Raw genomic sequence first — 12,569 nt, 5'->3', positions numbered from 1 at the left:
GAAACAAAGTCAAAATTTTCTGTTTTCAGCTTCATAAATGTGAATATCTTCTGGTTTCTTTACTCCTTTGACAGTAAACTGAATATTTTTAGTTTGAGCAAAACAAGACGTTTGACATTTTTCACCATTATCTGACATTTTATAGACCAAACATATATTAACCAAAAAAAATAATCGACCAATTAATTGACTACAAAAATAATTGATAGTTGCAGGCCTTGGTTTCAGTATTTAAGAGTTTAAAAGGTTTGTCAAGGTGAAGAATATCCTTGAATTTGATGATACTCATTGAAAATTTTCCATTTTCAATAAGATCTGGTGTCAAAACAATGACTTCTGCAAACCAAAAATCTTTAAAAATGTGAAGTGAAGCAACCCTGTCCTCTTATTTGTGATTCATAGTTAGATAATCATGACTGTATACATTTATTTACCTTGGGTACAAAGGAATTACATTTATATTAACAACTTATGTGATAATAAAGGCTATAAGAGTGTTTCTTTTGTTTAGGTGCCTTTTAAAGTGCTTGAATTTTACTCTTAAAAAACTGCACAGTCATGTTTGATAAGAACCACTTAAATTTAAAGAAGCTATGCAATGGAAACTCTGTGTCTAAATGACCTTAAACACGTCTTTGGCCTCATCAACAGGGTTGTAAAAAAAAAAAAAAAAAAAAAAGATAAGACAGTAGGCTGTAAAAGTTGTACCAGTGACATATGACTCGTGTGTGAAAAGTACAATTAATATATAGCAGAGTGGCTCCTTTTTAACTACTGTATATGTAAATAATGTATTTTACAAACTGATCATTTTTTCTGTTAGATCTAAATCTATAAAGTAACTATAGTTAAATTAGTTATTCATTACATCCATAGTTTGTAAAGGGAGACTCAAGAGTAGCCCCTGCTGAAAAGTGCCGAGCCACAGGCGTAGGCTATTTTAGTTGATGAAATATTGAAATATTTTTTTATTATTTGGTTTGTAGGCTGCACATTTTTAAAAGTGGAGAGTATTACTTTAGATCTACAGAAATGATAGATAAAAATAAAAATGTAAAGAAATGCTAAAAAAAAAATCCATTTGATTGTGTAAGGTGAGCCGGTGTGCAGCATCTAACACTAATCAAACAGATTATTATTATTTTATTTATTTATTTTGTCAGTAACAGAATATTCAATAATGATTTAAAAAAAAAAAAGAAGACAAAGCTCCTCCAGAGCCACAGAAGACGTCTCCAATCAGACGACCACTTGGTTAAATCTGGAAAAAAAATGTTTATTGGATAAAGAAAAGCAAAACAGGACAGTTTCTCAAAAATAACCACCACCGACTCCTTTAGTAACATTTTGGTGAAAATCCCTCTGTTCTCACAGACACAGCTGAAGAACAGTTTTCCAGGAGTGCTTTTCCACCGCTCAGCTGAACATACTTTTCTTCCTTTATATACTTTTATATAATAAACCTCCTGTTGGTGAATTTAGACAGAAAAGATGTTGAGATGACACTTTCTGTGCACCACCTTCAGCCACAAATAAACATAGTCAGTTGTCAAAAAGCAAAACTCAGGGCTAAAACTATATTTTATATGACGATGTGGATACAAAGAACGCCAAACCAGTCCAGCGTACAAAAAGTGCACACGTTTGTCTCCATCACCCTTATAAAACACCCACTTCTGTCATCTTACCACCTTTCATTTGGGTTCTTTTAAACATTTTTAGTGTTAATTTAAATCGTGAAAACATCATGCCTTGAGGAGTTAGTATGTACACAAACCAAACTAAATTTCCACTTTCAGAGAATTTGGCGATGTCTTAAATGAGACAAGAATTTCTTGAACCTATGAAGGATAAATGGTCCTTGTAGGTTTCTTTTTTGTTTTGATAAAATACATAATACACATGTAAAATGAAAACACGTCAAACAGAAACACCTTTATATCTCACTGTTCCGCTCAAACAGCTAGTGTTCTGCCCGTTATACCTTCAAAAGAATCTAAACACGGAGATTCGAGTATCTGTATGAACAATCCCGGCGCCGTGACGGTCACTGCGTGTTCACTCTCTCCGCAGGTTTTTCAGCCTCTCCTCCAGATCGGCGTCTACGTCGGCCAGGGCGGCCTGAGGCTCCGCCTTCTTTCCTGCAGCCGCCGATAAGCTTCCTCCCGTGGCCGGAAGATCTGAAAAGGAAACATGACGGGAATCCAGTGATATAAAAAATGTTAAATATCAGACAAAAGACGTCAGGCTTGGTTGGTATCAAGGTATCACGATATACTGAGGTATTTAGAAATCCCGATGATTTTCAGTACCGTCATCGTGAATAAAGTTATCTAAAACATACTTTAGAAGTTGCAAGTTTCTCTTTATTGATGGAAAATAAAATATAAAATTTAATTAATTTAATAAAATTGGTAATTTAGCCTGCAGGAGAATTTTATGGATGTAAAAATAAATAAAATGAAAATGACATAAAAGATGAAACAAGACAAAAATGATGTAAAAGACATAAGATAAAAGCTACGCAACAACACAAAAACACCATAAAAGACAAAACAAGGTGAAGAAAATGATCCAATAAGACGAAAACAACAAGAGGGAGACTCATTCATGTAGAAAAAGTGAGGTTCAGTTAACCCAACCCGACTTTTTACTTTTATACGAGTACATTTCAGAGCCTATACCTTTTCACTTTTACTTGAGTAAAAGTTTACTTTCACCAGAGTCTATTTTACGTAAGAAAAACTCACTTTTTTGTCTGCTGTGTTTGTAGACAGTTTCACACTGTACATGCTACAATGACTTCCATCAACAGCAGCTCAGCTTTTACATTCTTTTGTTTGTCATTTTACAAAAACGCACCCCGGTGAAATATCATTAATGTATGACGGTATGATAAAATAGATACCGCCCAAGTCTAGAGCGCATGTAGAATACAGATAACTGGTGGTTGAAGAGTTGTGTTTTCTTACTTGACAGTTCATCGGACAGATTGAGACCCAGCTCGTCCAGCACTTGGGACACAATGGCGTCGCTGTACGTGAAGCAGAGACACAGTCACACAAGTATCAGAGTCGTTCTCAAAAAACTGTTGATTCGAGTCATCGCTCGAGAAGATGACTTGTGTCATGTCTGTAATTTTGTTTTTTTAAGATGAGTCATTGAACACAGAGCAAATACAATATAGAACAAACCAAAACAAAAACATTAAAGAACCATATGTTAATGTGTTCCTTACTGTGGAAGTCTGATTTAAAGAGACAGTTCACCTCAAAATCAAAGGCACATATTTGTATTCTCATCTGTCACGGCATTTACCCATCTAGATAGTTTTGGTGCAAGTTGATGCAAGATAATCCGCACACCTTGGCGTGAGCAGTTAAAGGTAGGAACTACTTTCTTTCTAGTAGAAAGAAACAGGTTTCGGTAGATTCTACTGCAAAGATAAAGTATTTCCTGCATGTCATCGCTCACAACAAAGTCTGTGGATTATCTTGAGTAATCAGATCAAGATTTCTGGAAACAGACACTAGCGTTGAGAGAAGAGGAAAAAATGTGTGCTTTTGATTTTGGGGTGAATTGTCCTTTTAAAGGACGTGCAGTCTATGGCTATAGTCACTTAACTATGAAATAATCTCTTACATGCTTAGAAATGATAACCAATTGATCAAAGACTAATGGAAACACTAATAATAATAATAATAATAATAATAATAATAATAATAATAATAAGTCCCTTACCTCTCCTCCTCATCATCTTCATCACCCATGGCATCGTCGATAGCGTCATTCATCATCTCCTCCTTCATGTCCATGATTTCACTCTGTTTTTCAAACTCCATCATGATCCTCTGAATCTGAGGCAGTTTCAGCTGTGGAGATGGAACAAATATGAAATCATCAGAACGAGGGGTTTATCTTTTTTTCCATCAAACAGTGTATTTCAGGGATGTTCTGACAGACCTGTCTGTTCATGGTGGCCATGGCTTTGGTGACGCCTTTCATAGCCTGAGCCATGCTGTTGTTGGACTTGAGCGTCTGTATCTTCAGACTGACGGCCTGAATGTTGGCTTTCATCATGATGAACTTCTTGACGTAGCGCCGCGTGCGAACCAGATCTTTGGCCATGATCTTGACAGCGTCCTGCAAAGACGAACACGACACGCAGCGCAATTAGGACTCTCTCTTTATAAATGACTCTCTCATATCTCATAAGACATGAGCTCTTTCCCTCCGTCTCACCATTTGTCCCTGTTTGGCCATTTTCTTTATGTCAGCGATGATCTTCTTCTCCTGTTGCTCCAGTTTCGTTCGCTCCCTGTCCAGTTCTCTCATGGCTCGGTTGAGCGCCCTCTGATTCTGCCTCAGCATCTCCTCCGGAGTTTTCCTTCTCCCAAACAACTTCTCCATCTGTTTGAACATACCAGAAGCACAAATTCAGTACAGTCAAACTAACAGATACTTTAAAGAACTTTTTTTTAAATAAATTGTCAGACAAAATGCCATTCTCAGATTCCAGCTTCTCAAATGTGAAGATTTGCTGCTTTTCTCAATTTTATATCATTGTAAATTTTGAAATGTATTTATTATATAGACCAATCGATAAATCAAGAAAATAATTGGTAGATAAAGCAATAATAAAAACAAATGCAGCCCTTGTTTACATGGAAAATTTGGGAGACACAAAAAATGACACTACTAGTGCTTACATGATTAGTCAATTATTAATGGTTTGTCAACTGCCAGAAGATTGTCCATGTTGTGCTTTTATACACTTCTGTCTTTTTTCTTTTCTTGTTTAAGTGAAAATTTAAAACCCTACTTTAGAATGAATATTTGAAGGGCTGCAATGAACAAACGATTTTCATTTTTGATTAATCAGTCGATTATTTTCTTGATAAATCAAGATTCCATAAAATGTCAGAAAATTACGAAAATGTTGATCAGCGTTTCCCAAAGTGCAAGATGACATCCTCAAATGTCTTGTTTTGTCAACAACCCAAAGATATTCGGTTTACTGTTGTAGAGGAGAAAAAACAAAAACAGAAAATATTCACAACTGAGAGGCTGAAATCAGAGAATTTTGACACTATTTCCTGAAAAAAACAATACATAAATGATTGATTACTTTAGTTAATAACTGATCAATTAATCTACTAAACGTTGCAGCTCTAAATATCAGCCCTGAAACCATTAGACCCAAGGTTTTTAAGGTGGGAGGCGGGCCTCTGCAGGGAGGGGCCAGACAGTTTCAGGAGAGGCTCAGTGAATGGAAGTGGAAAATTTTAGATTAGTTACTAGGTTCATTTTTAAAAGATCACATAGAATATTCTAAATGTGTGTGTGATTTAAGAGGAATTTTACTATTTTTCAAACTTTCTCAGAGTCAGAAACTAATAAATGCCTTAGGACAGATCTATTTTAGGTATTCTGTGTAGTCTTAAGTTATGTAATAGCACTATAGGTCAGTTTTAGAGTGTCTGTGGGATGAATTAGACGATTCATTGATTAGCCAACATACAGAACAGGTTTGACAATCAATTAATTGTTTAAATAATTTACCAAACAAAAATGCCAAACATTATTTGATTCCAGCCTATCAAATGTGAGATCTGGTTGGACAAAACAAGCTATTTTATCACTAAATGATTCATCAACTGATCGGAAAAAAACGTACATTTACACTTATGTCACCTGTCACAGGTAAAACGCTAAGCAGCTGTGGAAAAAGTAGGGGAATTTCAAACTGAACTTTATGTCCAAAGGAATAGTTGAACCAACACTGAAAAATAAAAAAGACTGACAGTCTTACTCAGTCAGTGTCTAACAGCCATGTTAGTGCCGCCACTGACCTCATTACCTGATGGAAAATATTACTCAGCAGTTAGTTATGTGACCAGAGGCCTGAAGTCTCTGTACAGCCGTGTTTTAGCTCGGCTGTCTTCCCAAATCTGTCTCTAACCTGACGACTAGCTGTTAGCCCGGTGGCCACTACACACTTCACCCACCTGTCAGAAAGCTAACCCCGACGTGTGCTACTCACCGTGTCCCGGGATCGATGTTATAAGACGGTAATCCAGATGATAAACCGGTGTAAACGGCGTCTTCTCCTACTTCTGCCTGTCACAAATTTAAACGATTATTTGTTTTCTTTCCTACACTTCCGTGTTGCGATAGTTTCACTTCCGGGAAATTACGTAATCGCGTACGCCTAAAATAGACGTTGGAATTTTGCCGACGTCATGAGCGTCAAGTTCCTCCGCCTGCGGAAGAAACACCGGAGTCTTTCAAAATAAAACAAATTTGTCAGAAGAAGGAATAATTGTGTTGTGTATTTAATCATTTAACTGGCTTGATGTTATTTGTTGTTAAGGTCTAAAAATATAAATGATTTGTGATATAATAGTATGTCTGGCTGTGTATAGAAATCTAGTTGAGGACTGTTAAATTGATTGTTGGAATGTGGAGATGCCTTACTACTACTAAATTTATTTTATCATACTGTTATTTCATTTTTATTTTTAATGTATCTATGTATCTATGTTTAACTATTGTCTGCTTACCCTTGTTGATTACTTTATCTAAAAGAAACCTTTCATTCAAGAAATCTTTCATTCATAAATCAGTGGAAGAAGTATGATGTAGATATTCAAATTAAGTACATACAGTACCACAGTGTTAAAATATTTCTACACATAGCAGTAGAGCAATCATTTTTTTACGTTTTCATTCACAGTGTGGTTAAATTTATGCAATAAAACTACTTGGTCAGGTTTTAGAAAAGATAATAGCCCCTGATAAATACCTCTATATTATAATAAAAAAGATTAAAAGTAATAAAAAGCAAACTAAAACTAAACCTTAAAAAAACAAAACAACAAAAAAGAAAGAAAGAAAAGAGTGATCCCCCTCTGAAAATGCATCAAAATTTAATTAAAATAATAATGATTATATAATAATGACACACACAAAATTATATTAACTCTGAAGAGCACTTATTTTGCTGAATATTTTTTCCCCAGCAAATTGCAAACGCCAGGCTTTTATTTTGTAGCTAAAAGCGGTCAACGTCCGGTGATAATCTCGTGTACTTCACGGAGCTGTGTGGAGCACATGTGCGTACTTCATGTCAAGGCCATAAACATACCCGGCGGACGAGTCGTAGATGTTGATAGTTGAACAAAAATAAAACTACTAAATAGATACTCAGTGAACACTGAAATGGATTTCTCAGGCGTTTGAACTACATTTCCCTGGAGCAGCTGCTCTTCAAAGTGCCTCTGGACAGATTTCCTATTTCACTATGCTGGTATTCAGTGTTTTGCATCAGCACAAGTTGCTGCTTGTTTGGACAAGAGGGTCGAACAGGTCTGTATCAGTCTCAAGAGTGGGCTCTCAGTGGGCTTCTCATCATGTCTCTGCTGCTGTCCTGAGCCCAGAGGACAGGAGCATCAACCCTGTGATGAAGAGACGACACAAGCCTGCTGCATCTGAGGATCATGAGAGGTCAGTTCAGAATAAAGTGTTGCAGAGGCTGAATCAGAGGAGGCAAGACGACAGCAGGGTGTCGTCTGAACTCAGGAAGCTGCGCCTGGAAGATTTCCCTGAAGAGAGACAGAAGTCCATGCTGGACTCCAAAGCAGAGGACTATGAGATTGTTTTTGGCATCGCTCCCTGTCTCATGGCTCTCACTCAGGGTAGAAGAAAGGCCCTCAAACTATTTGTCAAAGATGGAGAGGCTTCTCAGAGGGCCTCTGTGTTACAGGTGTGTGAGGAGGCTCATCGGCGAGGACTTCAAGTCCATCGCGTCAGTAAGAAGGACCTGGACAAGATGTCTGCTGGGCGAGTACATCAAGGAGTCTGTCTCCAAGCCAGTCCTCTGAGGTACCTCACAGAAGACTCTGCACCCAAAAGAAAAATCAACACCACCCCTCTGTGGCTCGTCCTGGAGGGAATTCAGGACCCGATGAACCTCGGCGCCATCCTGCGCTCTGCCTACTTCCTGGGTGTGGACAGAGTGGCCAGCAGTGTTCACCACAGCTGTCCACTGTCTCCAGTGGTCAGCAAGGCCAGCTCGGGTGTCATGGAGGTGATGGGGGTGTACGGGTACAAGAACCTTGGTGACATGCTCAGGCTGAAGGTGGCACAGGGCTGGCAGGTGGTGGGAACAGTGGGGGCCGGAGCAGAGGACTCCCAGATTCCCGTCTCCCGGTGTTCGGACTTTCGCATGACTAAACCCACGGCGTTGTTGATGGGTGGCGAGGGGGAAGGACTCTCAAGGGAGCTGCTGTCTCTGTGCCAAACACTTCTCACCATCCCAGCCGGCAGGGACTTGATCCCCGGGATAGAGTCTCTCAACGTCTCTGTAGCTACAGGCATCCTGCTGCACGTCCTGCTCAGCTCCAGGAGGTCGACCACGCGAGGACCGCCTTAAATATGCAACAGAACTGAGAATTTACCATTAATGCAGTCTTGTTCTTCTGACCACACCCAAAATACAAAATAAATAAAGCATTTTTATGTCAAATACATTTATTTATTATTATTAAGTTTACTTTATTGAAAGGATAGTTGAGAGCATTTAATTAACCTTTGCAGTTACAGAGAGCTTGACAAGCAGGGCTGAAACTAATGAGTATTTTAATCACCAATTAATCTGTTGATTATTTTCTTAATTAATGGAGTTGTGGTTTGGACTGTAAAATGACAGAAAATGGTGAAAAATGCTGATTACTGTTTTCTAAAGCCCAAGTTGACGTCCTCAAACGGTCCAAAATACAAAGATGTTAAGTTCACTCTCACAAGAAGACTAAAGAAACCACAAAATATTCACATTTGAGAAGCTGAAGCTGGACAATTTCTGTTAAAAAATGTCTCAAAACGATCAATCAATTCTCAAAATAGTTGCAGATTAATTTAATCATTGATTAATAATCAATTAATTGTTGGAGCTCTAATTACACATCTGCAACATATGAACAATGTGATGTAACACCTTTCCCTTCCCCTTATCCTTTTTTTTTTTTAAAGCAATATGCATCTTAGATATTTTACAATAATTATGAACATTGTAAAAGAAATGCACTGACATGTTTGGAGACAATCCAGTAAGTTATGTGAATTTTAAAACAAGAAACTGGCTGCGACTTTCACACCTAAGAAACCCATAAGTACTGCTGCTAGAAATATTCATTAGTGCACCAAATGTGTGTAAATCCACAGCTGAAAGTAGTCCTCAACAAATGTATTATTTACTCCAGATTGAGTAATTATTTGCTACTACAGTGACCGGCTGTTTTCAGAAATTACCAAGCCTTTTTATAAATAAAACTATTTGTTTTTTGTTTGTTTTTAAAGATTTATGTCTTCAGAAAGTAACCAGTGGGTTTGTGTCCGAGTGCCACAAACATGGTTAAGAAATCTTGGACTTCTAATGGGGTTTGTTCAGTCAGAAAAGTACAGAATAACCTCAGACTTCTCCTTTACAATGCTGCTCTGTTACTGACTTGAATTAGCTAATATGATTAGAATTATGTCATATGTCAGCCTGCATCTTGTGATGCTGACACTGTGCACTGAGAATATTTTCCATGCTCTGGTTGCATTAAAGTCAAGCGAAGTAAATAAGAAAGGTCCAAAGAGAGGGAATTTTTTACTTTGAATAAAACAATACTCGATCATATCAACTCTTGTGCAGATTTTTCATGTTTTCTGCACATTTCTGTAATTGAGTCTTTGTCTCTATGCACTGTGGGAATTCACTGCCAGAGCTGCAGCTACTCCTGAGGACACTGAGGTCATTTTCTCAGGATTGTTTCTGGGGATTAAAGGCGTTTATGTACATGTAAATACACATGACGTTTTTTAAGGCTGGTTTTTTATGCTTTTATAGCCCATAATGTTAGATCTTTAAGTTTTAAAGTGGAAAATTTATTTCTCCACCAACTCCTTGGCATTGTGCAGAAGGGTTTGGAACAGCAAAGGTGAATAAATCAGAGTAAATTAAGTTTATTTTGTGACATGCAAAATTATACACAGTACAAAAACATATAATCAAATGAGTTCTCTGTATTTGGCTCATCCTGCAGTGGGGCACGGTGCAGCACCCGGGGACCAACTCCAGTTCTAAGCCGGTGCCTTTGGTCAAGGGCACTGACAGGAGACATTAACCTGACATACATTTTTGATGGAAACCGGAGCAGCTGGAGGAAGTTCACGTAAATATGCGAACTCCGCAGACAAAGGCCCTGTCCAAGCCAGGATTTGAACCGACAGCCTACTTGCTGTTGAAAATGAATGTAAGAATTGTGGGGGAAAAAAAAAACAATCAAAAATATTTTGGCTTGGAGAGGAAATTAGGACTCATGACCCCAACATTTCTAAAATCCTGGCTGTGGTCTGGCTGGATGTTTAGGGTTTAGGGGGTCAAAACTGGAGCTAGAGGCTGCAGCCGCCTGCCCATGTGCATGCATCCTGTCCCTTCAAATAAACTATGTACACTCTATGAACAAAACCATCTGCATTCATCTGCTGCTATAACAGCCGCCACTCCTCAGGGAAAGCTCTGCACCAGGGGCCTCATTCATTAAATGGAGTTACGATCCATTTTGATCTTAAGTAAGAAGAAAACCAGGTGTAACTATTAATTAATAAAACCTTACTTTGATGTGGAAATGATCGTATCTCTGAGTGAAGTCTTGACTAAGTTCGAGAAGAAATGTGCCCAGGCTTGTGGTGACGTGCATCAGTTTCATGAACAGTGTGACAGGAATTATCAATAAAGGCGTGACTAATTAAGAGTGAAACACTCCATAGATTTGCCTTTGGCCTTGTTTGTCACGCCACTATTTGGTCCATGGTCATTTACCATTTAAAATAAAGAAACAAATAAATAAATCTGAGAAAGCTCATAGTTTTAAGGCAACCGTCTTCACTAAATTTATGACTTTTAAGTCAAACGTTTTGAAGTTTTGAAATTAGCTCAAAACAAGTTCAACTGATCCATAATCTTTTATTGATTTCATAATTTACTTTTCTTCTTTAGATGATTATTTGGGTGCTTGAAAATTAAATGGCTGCAAAGTATTTACCATTTGACTTTACCCAACAAGAACAAAAATAAGAAACAAAAATAAAATAAATAAGGACAAAAGTTATTTATGTCAACAAGAGATTAGGAATTGGAAACTCTTGTTTTAAAATAAAATTAAATTAATTTCAAAATATAAGAGTTTGATACAAAACTCAAAAAATTATGAAGACAGTTGCCTTGAGATTATATTTCTCAACTTTCCTTTTCAGAGTTCCTGATGAAACCTTCATCTGGGAAAATCAGTAATTGTAAGGCATGAGCTCTCAATTATTTAAACTGAGATTTATGGATCACAGCTGCTTAAGTAACAAATTTTCTAGGATGGTGTTGAGGTTAGAGTAAGAGTAAACAAAGATATTCAGTTTACTGCAGAGAGGAGTAAAGATACCAGGAAATATTCACCATTAAGAGGCTGAAATCTGAGAATTTTTACTTCTTTTTCCTAAAAAATTACTCAAAATGATTAATCAATTATCAAAATAGGCACAGATTAATTTAATAGTCGATTAACAATACATTTATCATTGCAGCTGTAAGTGTTTTATGTTTATTATCAGGTTTACTAGTTTGTCCAGCTGTTCCTGATAATAAGACACACTCCTGTAGCCTATTGTTGGATCGAAGATTGTAGGTATTACGTACAAATACAAACTTAGAACATACATGAAAAATATGCCTAGAATGATCTTGTGCATTAATATACACCAGTGCTGCAGCCTGTGCAAAGCAAGTGAAGACTGTCAGACCAGAGTGTACGAAGTGCAGTGATGAGTTTACAGCCTGAGTGTGAAATATGTCTCAAATTAGCAAATCTGTAAATGGTATCTCTGTGGTCCAGCTGAGACAGGAACAGGCCTGTGACCAGATGTTTAAAATATCACTGTGTGCTGCAGATAAGATTAAGATTTCATGTTTTGTTTGAGAAGGGTGTCCATAAGACTGACATGACATATCATGTCCATGAGATGATAACTGTTTATAACTGCTAACTACAAAAATTTCCCTGATGTGGGACTAATAAAGGAACATCTTATCTTATCAAAATACACTTAAAGTAAAAAAGGAAACATACTCATCATGCAGATTGCCTGATTTTTGAATAATGTATATAATATTGCTAAATTACAATTAGTGATGCATTTATGTGTATGAATCTGTAGCTGGAAGTAAAGGTGGGGCTATTTTAACTATTTTATATAATAGCTAACTGTAACTTAAAAAGATTTATATTTTGTATTAATGATCTAAACCTGCAAAGTAAATAATAACTCATGATGTCAAATAAATGCAGTGGAGTAAAAAGTACCATATTGGTTTAGAACATGTAGTTGAGTAGAAGCACAATAACCTTTAGTGCCTTTAGCAGGTTTAGTACTTGAGTAAATGCACTTAGTTAGATCTCACCACTCTGTCATGATTATGATGGTGTCATGTCAGTCTTGTGCACCAATGGGTGAAACGCAACATCAGATAAAAG

The 12,569-nt window shown here is 37.1% G+C and overlaps 2 protein-coding genes across 2 annotated transcripts; one reads left to right on the top strand and one right to left on the bottom strand.

Annotated features, from left to right (window-relative positions):
• Positions 1–1,251: 1,251 nt before the first annotated feature.
• On the bottom strand, positions 1,252–6,202 carry chmp2a (charged multivesicular body protein 2A). Its single transcript, XM_084741703.1, has 6 exons — positions 6,044–6,202; positions 4,243–4,410; positions 3,964–4,143; positions 3,742–3,872; positions 2,973–3,034; positions 1,252–2,180 (listed from the first exon to the last, which is right to left on the bottom strand). Exons 2-6 carry the CDS (start codon positions 4,408–4,410, stop codon positions 2,059–2,061), a joined length of 663 nt encoding a protein of 220 aa, XP_084597829.1. The 5' UTR covers positions 6,044–6,202; the 3' UTR covers positions 1,252–2,058.
• A 999-nt stretch (positions 6,203–7,201) lies between these two features.
• Positions 7,202–8,521, top strand: mrm1 (mitochondrial rRNA methyltransferase 1 homolog (S. cerevisiae)). Its single transcript, XM_084741040.1, has one exon. It carries the CDS (start codon positions 7,304–7,306, stop codon positions 8,432–8,434), a length of 1,131 nt encoding a protein of 376 aa, XP_084597166.1. The 5' UTR covers positions 7,202–7,303; the 3' UTR covers positions 8,435–8,521.
• The last annotated feature ends 4,048 nt before the right edge of the window (positions 8,522–12,569 follow it).

The sequence above is a fragment of the Lutjanus erythropterus genome, chromosome 17 (assembly GCF_056507025.1).
Source record: "Lutjanus erythropterus isolate fLutEry1 chromosome 17, fLutEry1.hap2, whole genome shotgun sequence".
In the NCBI taxonomy this organism is placed as follows: Eukaryota; Metazoa; Chordata; class Actinopteri; order Lutjaniformes; family Lutjanidae; genus Lutjanus; species Lutjanus erythropterus.
Note: the sequence above shows the minus strand (reverse complement) of the source record. Positions and strands in the feature narration are given on the sequence as shown.